Source organism: Callospermophilus lateralis, chromosome 10, assembly GCF_048772815.1.
Source record: "Callospermophilus lateralis isolate mCalLat2 chromosome 10, mCalLat2.hap1, whole genome shotgun sequence".
NCBI lineage: Eukaryota > Metazoa > Chordata > Mammalia > Rodentia > Sciuridae > Callospermophilus > Callospermophilus lateralis.
The window spans coordinates 52,533,748-52,554,973 of NC_135314.1; the positions used below are offsets into that span (position 1 = coordinate 52,533,748).

General features: G+C 35.1%; 1 protein-coding gene across 1 annotated transcript in view; it reads left to right on the plus strand.

Annotated features, from left to right (window-relative positions):
* Ubxn7 (UBX domain protein 7) overlaps positions 1–20,381 on the plus strand; it is a 53,809-nt gene extending 33,428 nt beyond the window's left edge. The window contains exons 6-11 of the mRNA XM_076867591.1: positions 3,574–3,720; positions 5,773–5,863; positions 6,854–6,981; positions 14,844–15,237; positions 15,357–15,436; positions 15,774–20,381. Coding sequence (XP_076723706.1) covers positions 3,574–3,720; positions 5,773–5,863; positions 6,854–6,981; positions 14,844–15,237; positions 15,357–15,436; positions 15,774–15,935 — 1,002 coding nt within the window. The 3' untranslated portion in view covers positions 15,936–20,381. The remainder of the gene's footprint in view (positions 1–3,573; positions 3,721–5,772; positions 5,864–6,853; positions 6,982–14,843; positions 15,238–15,356; positions 15,437–15,773) is intronic.
* Positions 20,382–21,226: the final 845 nt, after the last annotated feature.

Here is a 21,226-nt window from a genome sequence, read left to right on the forward strand (position 1 = left end):
CACAGTAAACCTGACTTAAAGCTGCCAGCAATATCCTTGCCACAGCCTGAATGCTATGCTGCCTGGAAATTTCCTCTGCTAGATTAATTTATCCATCACTTATAAATTTAGCCTCACACAGAATCTCAGGACGTGAGCAAAAATTTAGCCAAGTTCTTTGCCAGAATATAACAGAAGGCTCTCTAGTCAAATTGTCAGTAGAGTACTCATTTTCCTCTGAAACCTTATAAGCACAGTCCACATTCCTGTTGGCATCTGGTCTTCTGAGCTCCCACCAGAATCACGCTTTAAGCTCTACTTACAAAATCTAAAACTTTTTCAAGTTATACCTTTAAACTTTTCAAATTTCCTCTCACATATCAGCACCAAAGGCATCTGAACCACATGGTCAGTTATAGCAGTGATCCCAATTTCTAGTGCCAATATCTGTTTTAGCTAGTTTTTGCATTACTGTGACCAAAATACCCTACAAGTACAATTTGAAGAAAAACTCAAGTCCCATTTATAAAATGATGTAGTATTTGCATATAGCATACATCCTTGTATACATTTAATCATCTCAAGATTATTTACAATACCAAATGCAATATAAATGCTCTGTAGATAATTGTTATACTATATTGTTTGGGGAATAATGATCAAAAAAAGGTCCATGCATGTTCAGTACAAAGGCGGTTATTGTAGGCCTGCCTCCATAGTTCTTGAATGAAACACATGGTAAACAGTGCTCAGATAGAGACTGAGGATCTGTGAAATGTAGAAAGTTATAGCAGGGTATGCCTACACTAGACTTCATTCTTCATTTGTGTGAATTCAACATAGTGTTCTGCATGTAGCAAATGCAAGTTTACTTTTTGGAATGTTCTGGAATTTTTTTCCCTGAATATTTCCCATCTGTGGTTGAATCCAAAGAGTGTGGAGAGCTAACTGTATAGCTTACATTTAGTTTTACTCTGTTTAAATAAAGAAATTAGGGGAAATAATATTTTTATTATAATTTTAATTCCCCCACTGTGCATATGCATATTTTAATATAGTTCCTTGATTTTACTTATGTATATTTACTGAAATATTTTTTTTCTCTGATTTTTGTTTTTCATGCTTTCCTGATCTACCTGGGACTGGGAAAAAGATGCTTGACTCCCATTGTTTTGCCCATGGGTCTCCTCATAATGGTTTTTGAATGTTGACTTAGAACAGACAAATAGATTTCAAGAGGGAAGTTGCTCATTTGTCCCATACCTACTCCCACCTCCAGTCCTTAACTTGTGTAATTGGTATACTTAGTGAAATTATGTAAGACTTTATCTTCCTCTTATTTAATTGTATATATTTAAAATGTGCAGCATGCTGTTTTGCTGTACATAGTGAAGTGATTACTTACAGTCAAGCAAATTAATCTGTCCATCACCTTTCGTAGTTACCCCTGCTCATGGTAAGAGCTTCCAAAAATCTACTCTCAGCCAATATTCAGTGTATAATGCAAAATTAATAATTGTATCCATGTTGTATAATCTCTAGAATTATTCAGGACTCTTTTTTATTTTTCCTAATATTGTTGCTCTATCTGGAAGTCATGTAATTTGGACCCTTTCTTCTAGCAGTATTGTTACCTTTGTCTTCAGTGTGGATAATACTATCAACTTCAAATTTCTTTTGCTGGTATAAGGTTTCTTCTCCAATGTAGGATTTATGAGGGAATGGATTTTTGTGTTTGGTAACTGCTATAACTTCAGGATCTATAACTCTACCTGAAACCTGGTAGATTTTAGTATTTATTGAATGGCTGAATCTGAATTAATAAAAGCGTGAATGTCAATAAACAAATTTTAAAAAACAAAGTAAATGACCCATCATCTTTTTTTTTTTTTTTTTTTTTTTTTTTTAAGAGAGAGAGAGAAAGAGAATTTCAATATTTATTTTTTAGTTTTCGGCGGACACAACATCTTTGTATGTGGTGCTGAGGATTGAACCCGGGCTGCACTCATGCCAGGCGAGCGTGCTGCCACTTGAGCCACATCCGCAGCCCCTCATCATCGTTTTTAACTCTAGAACTTTATTCATTTTCAGCTTTATATATTTATTTTTTCTTGTCAGTGTTGTAGTTGTGGGCAACCTTACATAAATTTACTATTACAACAATATATATTCTTTAGTCTCTAAAAATCTGGGACTTTTTTCTTTTAATACTTTTTCTTTAGGGGCTGGGGATGTGGCTCAAGCGGTAGTGCGCTCGCCTGGCATGTGTGCGGCCCGGGTTCAATCCTCAGCACCACATACAAAACAAAGATGTTGTGTCCGCTGATAACTAAAAAATAAATATTAAATCTCTCTCTCTCTCTCTCTCTCTCTCTCTCTCTCTCTCCCTCTCTCTCCCTCTCTCTCCCTCTCTCCCTCCCTCTCTCATTCTCTCTTTAAAAAAAAATACTTTTCTTTAGATAAGGCAGTTTAATTACTCCTTTATTAAATCTTTGCAAGTAGATAAAGAATTAAATGGAACAAAATTGCTTTCAAAGAGCAAGGAGTTGTCTTATTATATTTATATGCTTTAAAATAAAACTTTCACCAGTAAAGATAGTTTGCTGGCTGAGTACAGGAGTACTTCTTTTTAGAATGTGACTTTTCACCTGTGGAATTAGTAAGCGAATATTAGAAAAGAATTATCTCTGGGGAATTCATGCACACAAAAAAGAGCTTTATTAAAGTTGTGTAAACCATTTTAAAACAGAAAATAGCTTACATTTTCTGATACTCCTCATAATGATGAGTGTTCTTTGATTACTATTATATAGAATTTATTGATTCCATGACAAACTGATAGGGAAAAGAATATTGTTCCAGAAAAATACAAAAACTATGACTTTCTTGTCATTATTCCTGTGCAAAGATTTCTTTGAGATTGCATTTTCTCATTTGCTTTTGTACCATTCATTTCACATTTAACAACATTTCAGAGTCTTTATGAAACAAAAAGTTCACACTCTTGATTTGTGCTATAAATTAAGGGATCATGTGGAGATTATTCTCAGTCTTTTAGAAAAACAACTCTTATGAGGTAATAGTGCTCAGTAGCTTTTATTAAAACATCTAGGGTGATTCTACAAGATAGAATATGCCTAATACATGTAATGAATATGATATTTGGAAGTATTATAGAAAATTATGATGAAGAAGATTAAACAACATAAAGTAATATACACACTCCAGTTACACCTATTAAAAAGGAGAGGTATATTTGTTGACAGGGATTGGAAGAGAATAAAATTTGTGAATTGTTGATCTTAAGTTTATGGAATTCTTTTCTGGTATAAATATATTTAAACATTTTTTTAAATTTATTGTGACAGTGGGTTAAAAAGAAAATAGTTTATTTTAAATTTGAGAAATGTTTGAAATGGATAGTGTAGTTATGTACCTATATGGAAAGTAATCATAAATAATGTATAAACACTGAAAACTCCTGATATAAAGAGCTTAATATTTATATTGAAAGGACAGCTTCTGAATTCTGAAACAAATCACTCACCAAGTAGAAACTATTTTTAACAAATGTTGTATAATTTTCTCTTTCAGGCCAAAGAGTGTGGCCAGATGCAGAATAAGTGGCTGATGATAAATATTCAAAATGTACAAGATTTTGCATGCCAATGTCTCAACCGAGATGTATGGAGCAATGAAGCTGTGAAGAATATTATCCGGGAGCATTTCATTTTCTGGCAGGTGAGAAGAGTTTATTGAATTTTGAAGTTGAAGAATTGTTGTGGTATTTAATTTCTATAGTGTGGTATTTAGGGGAGGAAGGATTAGGTGTTAAATTGGGAAATTTAATTGAGTTAAAACTTGACATATAGACCACCCATAATGGCTGAAATAGTAAAGGCAAGTGAAAGGACAGCAATGGAGAACTCCCAAAGGAAAGAGTTCTTATAAACCAACACTCATCCCAGAAGCATCTTGATAGAGTGAATGTACAGCTACTGTACTGTTCAATAGGACTATAATATAAGCCACTTACATAATTTTAAGCTTTCTATTAGCTATATTAAAAGAAATGAGTGTGCTGTGGCCGAGCACAGTGGCTCACTCCTGTAATCCCAGCGGCTCAGGAGGCTGAGACAGGAGGATTGTTTGAGTTCAAAGCCAGCCTTAGCAACAGGCAAGGTGCTAAGCAACTGAGTGAGACCCTGTCTCCTGTCTCTTGTCTCTAAGTAAAATATAAAATAGGGCTGGGGGTGTGGCTCAGTGGTCAAGTGCCCCTGAGTTTAATCCTCTATACCAAAAAAAAAAAAAAAAAAAAAAAGAAAAGAAAGAAGAAAAGGGTGAAATTAATTTAATAATATATTTTGTTTAAATTGATATATTTATTATATAAAAATATCAATGGGATGTTTTGCTTTGTGTGTGTGTGTGTGTTAAATCTTCAAGATGTGGTGTCTGTTTCCATACTTAGGCCATCTCAGTTTGGACTAGCCAATTTCAAGTTCTTCAGAGAGCTATTTGGGACTAGTGACTATGGCTTGTGTATAATTTGAAGTAATGGGAAAACATTTGACTAAGATGACTTTGAAGTAATGGGAAAACATTTGAGTAAGACTTGGATTTTTAGTTTGGCCTTCATTCTGTCTATGTTATGTGGGGCCGGTGCGTGCTCGCGCACTCACACTCTCTCTCTCTCTCTCTCTCTCTCTCTCTCTCTTTCACATTCTGTTTCTGTTATATTTGGCACGTGCACACAAGCTCTCTTTCTTTCTCTCTCTGTCTCTGGCTAGGGATTGAACACAGGATCTTGTGCATAACCCTGAGCTATATATGCCTTCATCCTGATCCCTGATATACTAACTTTATATCCCTAGACATACCACTTATATCCCTAGACATACCACTTAGTATTCTTGACTCTATAGTTTTTTTTCTTTGCATGCACCACCACATTCAGCTGTAGCTTCTTTCTTTCTTATAATTACTTATTTGTTTATTTTTATACAGTGCTAAGGATCAGACCTAGTGCCTCACACATGCTAGTCAAGCACTCTGCCACTCAGCTCCCACTCCAGCCCCACCCTCTAGTTTCTTTTTATATAAAATTATCCAGCTAAGAGCTGGAGCTATAGTTCAGTGGTATAATGCTTGCCTCACAAATGTGAGGCACTGGGTTCAAGCCTCAGCACCACATTATTATTATTAAAAAAAAATAATAAATTAATAAACAAAGATACTGTTTGTCCATCTACAACTAAAAAAAATTTTTAAAAAAGAATTTCCAGCTAAGGTTAGGTGATAACTTTTGAATGAACTTAGTTTTTCCTATTATAAGATATGTTAAAGTTATTAATTTGCCTGCTCATGTGTTATAGGTGCCTAAATTCAACATGATGATTTTTAATGGCAAGATTTATTTTTTTCAGCAAATATTGATTGAACATTTTGTTGCCTAGCATTATGCTAGACTCTCAAGCTAATATTAATATGTTGTGATATATTAGGATATCTATAGTTGAAGGTCAGGAATGAGAGAGGTAGACAGATACTTGAATAGGGAAGAGCAATACTTCTGAACCAGGAAAAAAATGGATTTCCAGGTGGGTCTGAGGGCAGGAAGTTGAGGGAGTCATTATATGACCTTCATTTTTTTTCTTTAACATGAGAATGAGATCTTAACGCATGACACCAAGGGTATATTTGAAAAGTTAATTGCTATTGATGTATAACAAGATTATAGTCGATGCTTTTTTTAAGAAGCTGACCTTTTTTTATATATCGATGATTTAACAGGTTTATCATGACAGTGAGGAAGGTCAGAGATACATACAGTTCTATAAACTAGGGGATTTCCCCTATGTTTCCATCTTGGACCCACGGACAGGTAAGATTTATAAAAGTCTACAGCCTTTAACCTATCATTTATTTTGCATTTACCTAGATGATTATTCTTTAATATTTAACCGGATCTGTTATTGGAACTATGATAATTTAGATGAAGGTTTCTTGTTCATTCACTTTATAATTACTATTGACATGTGTATTTAAGGAATCTATTTCTGCAGCTTGAGAGATGGTAATATTTTATATTTGTGCAGTTCTTTTCTTTCAGAGAATAACTGATATGTTCATTTTATAAAGGGTCCCCTTAGGTTTCGCTATTTTGTGTTTGTTTTTCTTTGTTTTGTTTCGTTTTCTTTTTTGGTACTAGGGATTGACACTAGGGGCATTTAAGCACTGAACCACTTCCCCAGTCCTTTTTATTTTTTATTTTGAGATAGGACCTTGCTAAATTACTTATGGTCTTGCTAAGTTGCTGAAGCTGGTCTTAAATTTGCAGTTGCCTCAGCCTCCCAACAGGCATGCACCCAACGGCATGTACCACTGTGCCCAGCCTCCTAAGTTTTTTGACACTAAAATATTAAGATTTTTCAGATAACTGGTTATAATTGCACCAGAGAAACACAGGGTGAAGCTGGTTTTGTTTTATTTTTAAAAAATGTTTTGGGACAGGGTTTTACTCTATTCCCAGGCTAGCCTTAAATTTGTGATCCTCCTGGCCAGCCTTCTGAGTAGCTGGGATTACAGGTGTGCACCACTGTACCCAACTTGCTTTTATTATTGGTTGTGTTTTATTTAGACACTGCTTTGTTTTAATATCTTCTTCCAAAATGGCAATAAGTGATAAGATAGTTGCTTTATCATGATGGATGGGAATCTGTCAGGTGGTTATCATTTATGTAGGCTCTAGGTTAAGCTAGTGAAAGATGGATGTATGTTTAATTATGCATATGCCAAAAGAACTACATCATGAGAATGTTCAGAAAAAGTTTTTTTTTTTTTATGTTTATATATCCTAATTTTTAATCTTTAGGTCAGAAGCTAGTAGAGTGGCACCAATTAGATGTATCGTCTTTCTTGGACCAAGTCACGGGATTTTTGGGTGAACACGGGCAGTTGGATGGACTTTCTAGCAGTCCCCCCAAAAAATGTTCCCGATCAGTAAGTATGAGTAAGAAGTGGTGATATAATTGTACATAAGCATCTTATGTAAAATATTTGATGTTAAGATAGTAATAATGATAATGTAAAAGCCAACGGTTATCATTTGTGGCTCTACTGATCTTAGATATCTACCTTTTTATTTCGATAATTTTCCACATAAGGACTCCATCTTCTCAGTGAAGTCATAAGACTCATATTCCTGCTCTCTGGGTACAGCTGTGGTGTAGACATATCACTTAAGATCTCCTAAGATCTTGATTTAGAAGTAAATAGTGTGAATATATAGAGCAGGAGGACTGACGTGGTAGGTCTGGTAGTGGAGGCATCCTCTTCCTCAGGAACAGCACTGTGAGGACTTCTAGTATCCAAATCGAAGTAACAGTGTACATGTGGTTTTTGCTGGAACTCCTCTCATGGTATATAGTTTTAGGGCCTCTCTCTCTGACTCTTTCAGATTATTTCTATATTTATTTTCTATAATCTGCTATTAGTAGGCAGACTTCTTTGATAATTGGTATCCTGATTAGTTGCAAGTAGTAGACCCCAAAGATAGGCCATCTCATATTGTTTGTAGTAGCTGTTTGAGTTTGATGATAGTAAAGAAAAAAATAGTTTTGTTAGTGCATGTGACTTTGGCAGTCCACATCAAGTAGTGATATAAGTTGTATAAGTTATTACCCAGAATGAAGTACCTGTTTAAGGAAAAGCCTTAGGGAATAACATTGGTTTTTCAAGGAAACAAAACCAAAAACAAAACAAAACAAAACAAAAAAAACAACCCAGTGTTTCTTTAATTTCCTTGAGAGAGTTTTCTTATTTTTTGCATTCTTAAGGCTGATGTCGGACAAACCAGAACCTGAGCCTATGAGCTATTGGATTATGACATTAATTGAATTTACAACCTCACTTTAAAGAGTTAAAGCAATAATTGATAGAGATCTTGCTTTGCATAGACATATGCACAAGGTCCTGGGTTCTGTCTCTAGCACTATCAAAAAAAAAAAAAAGTTAGGGCTGGGGCTGGGGCTCAGTGGTAGAGTGCTTGGCTAACATGAGTGAGGAACTAGGTTCCATCCTCAGCACCACATAAAAATAAACAAAGGCATTCTTATATCTACAACTACAAAAAAAATTTTTTAAAAAGTTAAAAGCATTTAGTGGGAAAGTCTGGACCATAAAATTGGAGCAATATATATATAGGAATGGATTTGGGTGTTTGGTACCTCAGACCTTACTTTTGATACCAAATTCTGAACTCTACAAAATTTATTTCAACTTCATATAAAAGAAACACCAACAAATAAAAATTTAAACAAAGAAGATGCTTGTTTATCTCAGCAAAAAGTCCAGATAAGCAGTCTGTGTTTTGAATTCTGGGGGTGCCATCTAGGAACCAGTTCCTCCTCTTTTTTTTCCTGATCTTCCATCTTTAGTCTTGTCTTTTGTTCTTGTGGTCAGCGAAGAGATACTTCACTGATAGGTCTCATATCTGTATTGCAAGCATGGATGAGGAGGAAGGGATATCATCTTATTACAAAGGTAATTAGCCACAGATAAGAGTCCTGTGTATTTTAGCTGGCACATTTTCTTACACAAACACAATCGAGGTGCTATTAATAAAGAGGCAGAGGAAAATAGATATGAGATAGGAAACTAACCTATGTGGTTTACAATGTCATCTGTAGTCAGTCCAAGTACATGTCACGTGGGCACAAGTTTGCTTTTCTTTGTGTGTGATAAATTCACCTCAAGTTTATTTTTAAAATCATATAACTTTATTGACATAAAATTGTGCAGTAAAATTGAATATAAGGTTTATAGTTGGACAAGTTTTAATGTTGACCCTCTTTTCATGTGCTTTTTTGCTCTATGTATTTTAGTGAAATGTTTATTCAGATCTCTGGCTCTTTTTTGTTTGTTGTCTCTTTAAGATTGAATTGTAAGAGGTCCTTTATATTCTAAATATAAGGCCTCTTTTGGATAAATGGTTTGCAGATATTTTCTCCCAATTGATGCTTGTTTTCATTTTTATACAGTGTATTTGAAGAGCAAAATTACAAAGTTCTGATGAAATCCAATTTGTCGATTTTCTTTCTCTCTCTCTCTCTTTCTCTCTTTTTGAAACTGGGGATTGAACTGAAGGGTGCTTAACCCTTGAGGCACATCCCCAGCCTCTTGTATTTTTCATTTTGAGACAGGGTCTTGCTAAGTTGCTTAGACTGACCTCAAACTGGTGGTCTCCTGCCTCAACCTCCTGAGTTGCTGGGATTACCGGCATGCACCACCATGCCTTGCCTTGCTATATTTTTCCTTAAAAAATACTTTTAGTTCTTGATTCTATGACACATTTTGTATTGATTTTTCTTAAAATCAATTCATTAATTTTTATTGGTGAATTATAATGATACGTAAGAACAAAATTCCTTATGGCATATTCATATATGCACATAACATAACTTGGTGAGTCTCATTCTCCAGTACCTTTCCTTGTAGCACATTATTTATAATACTACTGTCTAGCCTATTGCCACTCATACATCCCTCATCGTATTTATACTATTGTCTATGCACATATAATCCCAAGACCTCCTTTTTTATTCTGAATTATTTTACATTAGCAAATATTTTGGACATTAAAACAATAGGTAGTCGTGAATTTCTTTTTGTTTACTGAAGCAGGTTCAACAACTGTGCAATGAATAGTAAGAAGACTGGTGAATTAATTTTTATATATGATGTTAATCTGTGGTTGAGTTGGATTTTTATGGTTTTTGGGGTTTTGTGTGTGTGTGTGTGTGTGTGTATTTGGTTATGCCTTAGTTTCAATATTATCTGTTGAAAGGAATTTCCCTTCCCCCCCATTGAATTTGCCTTTGTACCTTTGTCAGAAAGAAATTTAGCCAGGTATGGTGGCACATGCTTCTAATCCCGGCAACTCAGGAGGCTGGGACAGGAGAATCACAGGTTCAAAACCATTTTTTGACACTAAGCAACTCAGTGAGACCCTGTCTCTAAATATAAAGTACAAAATAGGGCCGGGGATGTTGCTTAGGGGTTGAGTGCCCTGAGTTCATTCTCAGGTACAAAAACAAATAAAATAAATTGGTCTTGTATGTGTGAGACTGTTGATGTATTCAAATCAATTCTAGTGATTAATAATGTCTTTTACACCAATATTTCAGTATTTTAATTAATGTATCTTTGTAATGAAGTCTTGAAATCATATGGTATGAAATGTTCCACTTTATTCTTTAAAATTGTTTTCATTATTTCAGGTTCTTTGCATTTCCATATAAGTTTTAGAACTGCTTGTTACTTTCTATTTAAAAAAAAAAAAAAAGCTGAAGCTGCTGGGATTTTGTTTGGAAATGTGTTGGCTCTGGAGAATTTTGAGGAGAATTGACATCCTAACAATTGAATCTTCAGATCAGTGAACATGGAATATATCTCCTTGTTTATTTGTTTTTAAGTTTTTCTCAGTAATGTTCTTACATATTGACCTTGTAGCCTGCAGCCTTACTAAACTAATTCTAGTAGCACTTTTGTAGTTTCCTTAGACTTTCTTGTGTCTTAAGTCATTTTGTGAGCAACTAAAGACTTTTATTTCTTTTCTAATCCTTAGGCCTTTTATTTGCTTTTTATGCCTTGTTAAACTTGCTAAAATCTGCCTTACAATGTTTCGTAGAGTAGTGAGATGAGACATGAGACAACCTTACTTTGTTTCTGGTGTTCGGGTGAAAGCATTCAGGTTTGTTTTTTTTTTAATTGTCAATGGACCTTTATTATGTATTTATTTATATGCAGTGCTGAGAATTGAATTCACTGCCTCACACTTGCTAGGCAAGTGCTCTTCCACTGAGCCACAACCCCAGCCACAAATGCATTCAGTGTTTTACCACAGTTTTGTGTTAACATTATATTTATCAGGTGAGGAAGTTTCCTTCTGTTCCTGGCTTGCAGGATTTTTATTGTGAATGGATTTGTCATTTTTTTTTTTAAATATAACATCTGTTAAGACTGTCATGGTTTTCTTTTTAGTGAATTCCATTGATTGATATTTTTAACATTAAACCAACCATGCATTCTTGACCTAAAATCCATTTGATTACGATCCATTACTTTTTAATATATTGTTGAAATTTATCTATTTATTTAGTGTATTGACTAGAGATGGAACCCAGGGTCTCACACATGCTTTGTAAGTGCAGTACCACTGCATTACATCCCTACCTCCCTTCTCCCCAGCTTTTTAAATCTTGGATTTTGATACAGGGACTCCAAGCTGCCCAGGCTGGCCAGAAACTTAGAATTCTCCTGCCTCACCCTCCTGAGTACCTTGGGATTATGTGTGTCACCAAGCCCAGCTGTTGTGAGGTTTTCTTTTTTTCTTTCTTTCTTTTTTTTTTTTTTTGGCATGGGCGTGGGCGGAGGGTGCTTTTGAGTTTTTTGTTGTTGTTCTGTCTTCCTTGTAACATCTTGTAACATGTCTTTGTCTGGTTTGGGTATTCAGTTAATGCTGACTTCACAATAAATTGGAAAGTGTGTCCATGTCTTCTGTTTTCTATAAGAGTATGTGTAGAATTGTTATTATTTTATTCATTAATGTTTGGTAACATTTTCCACCTGGGTGTAAAGAGTTTTTCTCTATGGGAAGTTTTAAACTACAAATTCAATTTTATTATTAGATATAGTATTATTTGGATATTCATTTGTTTTTGAATGAGCTTTAGTAGGTGTGTGTTTCTAGGGATCTGTCCATTTTATCTGAGAGGTTAAATATGTTGACAAAATTCATTATATTCCCTGTTATTCCTTTAATGACTGTAGTTATCCCCTCTAATCCTGTTATTGGCAATTTGTTGGCTTTCTTTTTTTCCTGATAGTCTAACAGAATGCTTAATAGTTTTATTGGTCTTAATGAGTCAGATTTTGGTTTCACTTATTTATTTTTTTTTAAAGAGAGAGAGAGAGAATTTTTTAATATTTATTTATTTTTTTTAGTTCTCGGCGGACACAACATCTTTGTTTTTTTTGTATGTGGTGCTGAGGATTGAACCCGGGCCGCCCGCATGCCAGGCGAGCGCGTTACCGCTTGAGCCACATCCCCAGCCCAAGTTTCACTTATTTTTATTTACCTATTATGTTTCTGTTCTCTAGATCATGCATTAGTTTTTTGTCCTTTTCTGCCTCTCCCCTCTTCTACTTTGTTTGGGATTAATATCGCTTTCTTTTTCTGAGTTGTCGTTTGTTTATTTTGTTTTGTTTTTTTTTTTTAAGTGGAAATTTACTGCTTTAGCTCACATACCATAATATTTTCTAGCTTAACTAGTAAATGGAATTTCTTAGTGGACATATTTTCTTTCAGTGGTGGTGCTGGCAATTGAACTAGGGCTGCTTTACCTCTGAGCTTCATCCCCATTTTTTTTTATTTTTATTTTTTTTGAAACAGGGTCTCACCAAGTTGCTGAGGCTGGCCTGAAACTTCAGTCCTCCTACACTGTGCCCAAATGCTGGACATGTTTTGTTTTATAAACATAAGTAAAAAATCAGAGGAGTGTCTGTTGTAGTAGTGTCTGTTGTGGCTACAATCTTTAAAATTAATCTACATGCTGTAAAATATTATTATTATAAATCTGCATTCTACCTAAGCTATTGAATGTGGTACATCTTTCTGCTTGCCGCAGTCTGGCTGGGCACAATTCAGGAGCCACTTGTCAAAAGAAACAAACTTTATTTTTAGAACACATACACCAAACCACACAGCTCCTCAGGAAAAACCTTCAGAGACCAACAGCTACCACCGGCTTCCCACAAGCCTCTCAACCTCACCCACTCCTCCTGCTCTTGAGGCCGATTGACTGGGTCCTATGGGCGGAGCCAAAAAAGTCCCCCAATGAGCAGCTCCGTGGTCTGAAAGGGCGGGGAAACAGCCCAATGAGCATCACCGCAGAGGAGCCAATCAGTTGGCAGCTAGAAGTTTGCTGGGGCGGCTGTGAGCCAATCATCAGCTGGCAGCTGGAAGTTTCCTGGCAGCTGGACATTTGCTGGGGCCCCTTTCAGCTGTGGCTCTCAACACTGCTTTTGGAAAGTGATAAATTGATGCTGTTTGAGATTTTCCCTTAATTTTTTATCTTGTGACTGGTAGATAGTGGAAATCTATTCTTTAGTTTTCAGTGGACACAACATCTTTGTTTGCTGAGGATCGAACCTTGGCCCCATGCATGCCAGGCGAGCACACTACCGCTTGAGCCACATCCCCAGCCCCAAGGATTGGGTACTTTTTTTTTTTTTTTTTTTTTGTTAATTTTATTTTTTAGTTTTTGGCGGACACAACATCAAGTGGAAATCAAAATGAGGTTCTTTTTTATTTTTATCAGCAACACATAAATTTTTTACTTTTTTATTGTGGAAAAATTTAAGAATATTCAGAAACTGAAGGGATTTATGAGACTGTAGATATCTGTTAGTTAATTTCTGTAATAATAGGTGGTCAGTTTTCTTTAATCTGTATTCCGCTATATCTGCATTACTTTGAAGCAAATCTCAGAATTTATTGTTTTGTTCATTAATATTTGGCATGTATCTTGACAAAGGCTCTTTTTTTTAATATTTTTTTTTTAGTTATACATGGACACAATATATTTATTTTTTTAATATGGTGCTGAGGATCCAATCCAGTGCCTCACATGTGTGAGGCTTTTTCTTTTAGTCGTAGATAGGCACAATGCATTTTATTTATTTATCTATTTATTTTTTTTTATGTGGTGCTGAGTATTTTTAATTTTTAAAAAAATCATTTTCAAAAACCATTATAATACCACTTAGCATACCTTAAAATTAACAGTAATTTTTCAATGATGAGATAGCCAGTGTTGAACTTAATCTTACAAATTTTTTTTCTCTGTGGTGTGTTTGAGTGCAGATCTTAATAAGTTTTACTCTAGCAATCTGTACTTTATAACACACTTTGTTCAGTGAAGTCTTTTCTTTCTTTTTTTAATATTTTTAGTCGATGGACTTTTATTTTATTCATTTATTTATATGTGATGCTGAGAATCAAACCCAGTGCCTCACACATGCTTGACAAATGCTCTACCACTGAGCCACAACTCCAGCCCTTATTATTCAGTGAAATCTGACCTAAGAACTTTACCAAGGGGAAAACTCAAAATTTGCATTTTTCTTATCATAATGAATACTTTTATTATAATTAACCTTGGGAGAATTTTGTTATGTTCCCCTAGTTTTGTATGACATTTTGTGTTGAATGTTAAAAATTAGTGCTAATTGAAGAATATAATGGTGAGCAAGAAATACATCTTTTTCTATTATTTAGTCATTTTTAAAGAATGGTGTTTTGGCATGCATGGTGGTACATGCCTGTAATCCCAGCAACTGGAGGTTAATATTAATAAGGCAAGGTGAGCAACTTATCAAGGTCATGTCTCAAAACATAAAAAGGACTAGGGGTATAGCTCAGCTGTGGAATGCCCATGTGTTCAATCCCCCACTACCAAGTGGGTGGGAGGGCAAAAAATGGTGTTTGGGTTTTATGTTTAAAACTTTAGTTCTTGTCGCTATAAACTGTTTTCTTTATTTTGATGGCAAAAATAATCTGTTTGAAACATCAGTGTGCTAAGTGCTATGATAGGTTTTACTTTTCTAAATGTACATTCCAGTTTGACTTTGTAAGACAAAGTTCTTGTCCTCAAATAGCTTAAATTATAATGGAAGAGATACAGTCATTAGAAAATAATGGCAGGTTGACTGTTATCTTTCTTAATACTGTGTTTGACATGATTATTTTTTTGGTTTAACTATTTTTCTTTCCACTTGTGTTTTATGACTACATCTCACAGGAGAGCCTTATAGATGCAAGTGAAGACAGCCAGCTAGAAGCTGCCATCAGAGCCTCCTTGCAAGAAACACATTTCGATTCAACACAGGCAAAACAGGATAGCCGTTCAGATGAAGAATCTGAATCTGAACTTTTTTCTGGCAGTGAGGAGTTCATATCCATTTGTGGCTCTGATGAAGAAGAGGAGATAGAGAATCTTGCCAAATCCAGAAAGTCTCCCCACAAGGATTTGGGGCATAGAAAAGAAGAGAATAGAAGACTACTGACTGAGCCCCCTGCTAGAACTGAGCCTGGAACAACCACAAATCACCAGGGATTGCCAGCTGTGGATCCAGAGATTTTGGAGATGTCACCCGAAAAATCTGATGGAGTAGTGGAGGGAATAGATGTAAATGGTGGGTTAGAGTACAGACTTACTTAAAGCTTGAATGTTATATGTTACTATTGGCACTTGTTTATTTAAATTAATCTCCTATTTTAAACTCGTTTTTTTTTTTTAAACTCTTCCCTTAAGGACCAAAAGCACAGCTGATGTTGCGGTACCCAGATGGAAAAAGGGAACAGATCACTCTCCCAGAGCAAGCTAAACTGCTAGTAAGTATAGCTATTAGAAGCATTTGGTTGAATTAGAGAAATTAATAAATTGAAGTAAGTCCCTGGGTTCAATATTTAGTACTGCAAAGGGGGGAGGGCAGTGTTTTATATTTAATTCATTAATGCTGTTCTCTTTTGGGTTTTTTGGTCCTGAAAATTGGAACTTTCAGGGATGATCTACCCAGTCCTTTTGTAGTTTGAGTCTCACTAAGTTGCTGAGGCCAGCCTTGAACTTGTGATCTCCTGCCTCAATCTCCTGAGTCACTAGGATTACAGGCATTTGCCATTTTCCCTTTTATTTTCATCTCATAGGTTTGTTTTTCTCTGTTTCTCTTAGGCTTTGGTGAAGCACGTCCAGTCTAAAGGATATCCAAATGAACGTTTTGAACTTCTCACCAACTTCCCTCGAAGAAAACTTTCTCATTTGGACTATGATATTACATTACAAGAGGCAGGGCTTTGTCCTCAAGAGACTGTCTTTGTACAGGAAAGAAATTAACACCATGGCCTGACCTCTCTCAGCTTACCCCTTTTTTCCCCTTTCCTGTGAGATACCATGTCACTAAGTATGCATTTTGGCTCATAGGACCATAGAGTCAAAGTTGGCAAACAAGTCACCTGCCTTCTCTTTTATTTCTTGTTCTCACCTGTAATCAGTCTCTTTCTCCCTCCCCACTTTTTTCCTCCCCCATTCTCTTATTTTTCCCATGTCCTTTCTTTCTTACCTAATCTGGTGACCAAATGGAAGTGTATGGATAAATCCAATCTCTCCTAGTACTGGCAGCAGGAAATGTGTGTGTCAATAAGTGATCTCTTGCACGGCACTTTTTCGGGATCAAATGATACTACTTCTGAGACTTCTTTGACAAAGAATGGCTGGATGCAGAATAAGAACCACCTCTCTTTTTTTGTAAGCCCCCATTTGCAGTAAGAAGAACTTCTCAACCAATTTTTGTTGTTGTTGTTGTTCTTCATGTAGGAAATAGCACATAACAAAACATCCAAGCTTTTGTTTACATGGAGAAAGCACCATAATTATTACTGATCATATTTGAATTTTTTTTCCCCAAAGAATTCCCATTTTCCCATTTATAAGAGCTATTTCCATGATATGTGTTAGTAGAAAAATGAGTTTTCAGTTTAGGATATGTAGCATGGGGTTGCTTTCAGTGGCCTATCCTGAGACAGCTTTCTTCATTACTACTATGTTATATTGATCCTGCTAGTCCTAGAATGGACATTTAGTGAGCATATTGTAGTGACCGGGATAGGAAGGTGCTTGCCGTTTTTGCTAGTACAGCATATTAGTTCCTTTGGCTTCTCCATTGTCTGGGTCCACAGCAATCTTTAGGAAGGCAGCTATTCAATAATCATGCAGTACAATGGCTTGTAATTGTGACCCTTGTGGTTATGGATTGTCCTATGTGCTTAAGGCATACTTAGGTATGTCCCAGGGTAAAAGAAAACTACGCAGCTGAGAGTTGCTAACCATGTTCCTTTGGTTATAAATAATGATTCATTTTTTTTTTTTTTACCCCTGGTTGGAGTAAAAAAGGCTCTGGTGACTGACCGGCCTTTAATTCCTCATAGTTTTCTTTCAAAAGATATCAAAACTGAAAGTCTCCAAAAGGAAGACCTTTAAGCTAAATTCTTTAAAAGACAACATTTTAGTAAGGGATGCTGAGGGTTGCCAGTGATCTTCAGATGTTGTGGTGTTTTTCTGACAACAAACGCCACATTCAAATATTAGTTAGTGAAAACTTCTTTCAGTATTATTTAGAAAAAGGCATCTTGAATCTATATAATACTGTTTACTTATCAGCTTCACTATATGCTCAATTCTTCCTTTGAGCTTTATATAAAGTCTTCTGACAGGATAGTAGTAATCTGGTGGCAAAATCAGAACTGGTTATAAAACCATTTATATAGAATGACCTGTTTTGTCATTTGGGGTTTGAATTGATTCTTCTACTTGAGGAACAAATGGTAAATTGCTATTGCTCAGAGACCTTTTAGGTTCCCATTTACTTTAAGATCACTCTTTTGGCAACTAAGGGATTTAAAAAAAAAAAAAAAGAAAAAAGAAAAAAAAAAGCTGTGTGTTTGCTAGTGTACAATTATAGACTATGGTTTTTAATGGTTGGATTTTGAGGGACCCTTCCTAAAGAATGAGTTATGTATCTCCTCAAGAAAATCATGGAAAATTCTGTTATTCTTCAGTGAGTCCTTTTGAATTACTGTTCTTAACATTTTTTTCTAAGTCTGTGTAAGTGCTTATGTACACGTATATAATTGTATAAATATTTATAAATATATTTATATAATTGAAATTTCATTTATACCTTGAGTCAAAGTTCTCTCTTTAGATCGGTGACTGAATAATACCACTTTGGTGTTTTTCATAGGCTCTTGAGGCTTAACTAGCAGCTTCTGGTTTATTGAGGAAACATGGTTTTTATGTTAATTCCTCAGTTATATCTCTGAACTTGTATAACAGATTTGCTATCTGAGGAACAGAACTATATACTAGAAGGTACATTAGAGGGTAAAAAACTTGTTGATAGTTAGTCAAGGTCAGAAATTAAAAATTCATGGAGGCACAGGGTAAGAAGTGAGGATATGCTCAGCTTTGTGCTTTGATAGCTATCTTCACTCCCAGCAAAGTCATAGCTAAAACCCAAATTGGTCAAAATTCTAAGTTAAGAATTTTAACTTATAGGACTGTTTCATCTTATTTCCTACTAGCTTCTCTCTTCATAAAACATATCTTGAAGTCCTGAGGCAGCATGCTCATAAATAAGGGGATGTAGTTTTTAAATATGCTCAGCACTGGCAAACCAGATATTAAAAACCAAAGTGACTTTTTCAACTTGGGTCACTATGAGATGACCGAGTATATATAGAATTTAAGTAAGAGACAGGGCATGCATGGTACATTCATCCATCCTGGATACAATCAGATGTTTAGAGTACAGAATGTAGGGGATTTTGTTTCATTTTGAAGCAGGATTGTAATTATCTTGAGGTGGATAGAGAGGCCCATGAGGAGAGGTTATGGATTATACTTGGGAAAAGTAAGTGCAGAGTATTGCTTTGCTCAACTTAATCTATTTAGGGAGTATGCTTTCTCCAGTTTGCCTTATTTCCTCTACAAGTCCCTTTGCTTTTTGAGGGAGAGGTTTTATTGAATAGATTAAATGAAGTCAGTAAGGTTAGATAAAAATATTCACTCCCCCTTGTAAATATTGGAAACAACTTAAAAGACAGTTTTTAAAAGGTATGGTGGAAAAGATAGATTTTGAGAGTGACAAAAGGTTAGGGAGATAGAATGAAAACTAGCAAGGAAAAAGTGAGAGGGACACTTTATTGAATATGATTTAGAAAGAAACCACAGAAGAGAAAGAATAGTGCCAAATGAGGGAAGAACAAGGAACTAAAGTAACTAGCATATGCTGTGTGCTTCATGTGCTTTTTCTCCTTTAATCCTCCTACAAACCCTACAAAATGTATAATTTCCCCATTTAACAAATAAGGAAGAAAATTAAAGTTCATAGAACTTGTTAAGGATGTCACAGCGAGTAAGTGGCAAATCAAAATTGGAATTCAGAGTCCATTTCTTTGACCCTGGTGCTGTGTTCTCCCACATAAGGGAAATCTGCCCAAAAGAGTATCCTCTCTCCTTGTTTGGCTTTGTAAATTAACAGCTGATTTTGTTTTCTTAAAGCTAGGGGGAGTAGTTGAGGTAAAGCTTGTGGAATTTGCACTATGCCTATAAATTCTTACTTATTTTGAGAGACTAATTATTAATAATTGCTTTTTAAAAATGATGCACTGATGAATATGTGAAAGGAGAATAACTATTTAACATTATTTGCCAGGAATAAATGTAAAGGGTAAAAAAGAATTTTCTTTCTTTAACCATTTTTCAGAAAAGATACAATTAATCTTTTCTGTGTTCCATCCATGCTAGATTTTTGAACCTTCTATGTGTGTTTTTAAATCTTCTATAAAATTCTACTTCCTTGACCCTATGAAGAAACAGTTTTCTGTTGAATACTTACTCAAAGTTGGAAATATTTTGAAATCTAAGATCTGATTCTTTACTGTTATCCAGTTGGGGAGACACATTTCATGTAAGATCATTGGAGAATATGTAAATGTTTGCCTTTCCCAGATGGAACTATAATTACAATAGAAGTTTAGAGAAAGGAAGGAATCGTGTAGGTTTTAGTTAGCTGATTCTTCACAAAGAAAGAGGACTGAAGGGTGACAAACACTAGCTCAAATTTTTTTTTTTTTCACCTATAAACTTTAGTTTGACCTTTTTTAACTACTAGATTTTTGGTTCAGTGAGGCATAACCAGTACTCAAGTATCAAAGGATTCTTGATCCCCAACACTAAAGATTCTTAACTACCAGAGATCTTACTAGGACACTTAGGAAAAACACCAGAGGGAGTTACTAGCAATTGAAAAATAAAGGAAAGTTTTAACTTTTCCACCCAGGTACAGATTAAAGGTATAGTGTATTATATAAGAAATGCAGAAAAGGCACTATTTTAGGTTTAAGTGCACTTGGATAATAGCTGTGCTAATCAACTGTTATATTGGGAAGTCTCTTTCTACCTCTGAGTCTTGGGTTCCTCATCCAAATAATTGAAAAATCTGATTAGACTAATAATTCTCAGTCTTTTCAAGCAAAAGTACTTATAATTTTAAATTCTGGCATGGGTATGGAATTGTGGGATTAACTGTGAATATAATTAATTGCGTAGAGAAAATGTAATGTGCATCTGGAATTGCTGAGCCCTTGCAGAAACTCTAGGCACCCACATACTGTAGACCACTGAGTTGCATTATCTCTCAAGTCCTCCAAAATTTTATGCATCTGATCTTTCCCCTTTGTTATATATTATCCTTAGGCTTATTAAAAGTGTTCTTGTTAATGTGTTCCTTTGCTTTTCTTTCCCCTGTGTCCAGATATCATTTGCCCAATAGCTTGATAGAAGCATACTGCGATGATTTGAAATTCCCCAAAAGGAGAGTTTAATAGCTATTAGAGATCTAGTAATGACCTTTGAAACAATTCATTAATTTTTAATACATAATGCTATGTGCCCACTTGTTGTTCTATACAACTAAAATGTAATTAATGAGAACCAAATATATCACTGACACTGGAGTTGAATTTTATTTTGTGGACTTTAAACAAAGGACTTAACTGACTCAGCAATTGTTAGGAAACTGTATAAGTTGTAGAATTCACATTTGGTTTTTTTTTTTTTTTTTGGATGGTGCTGGGGATTGAACCCAGGACCTTGCGCATGTGAGGCAAACACTCTTATCAATTGAGCTATACCCCCAGCCCAGGACCCCATTAAGTTGACTTTTAAAGATAGTTCATGTCCCATAGAGTGTATTTCATTGTTTCAGTCTGTCTTCCTGCCCCCACTTTTGCCATTTTTCATTTAACTACTATGTAGTAAATTATACAGTGCAGGCTGATGAATAAGCAATGTCTTGTGTATAGCCAAAAGAAGAAATCCTACCCCCAAGGAAAAAAGTAAAAAAGAACTAACCCTTCTGCAGTTTCCAGTAATAATAAGCCTTGATGAATAGGCCACATAAAAATAGGTATAAATTATGAATATTCAACATCATTGGTTTGCCTTGCTTATTATATTAGCATTCCAGTTATTGTCATGAAACTTAGTATTGCATAGTATACATTTTAGAATAGAAGCAAGAATGTTCTTTAGAACAGAAGAATACCACTCCACTATATTGATTT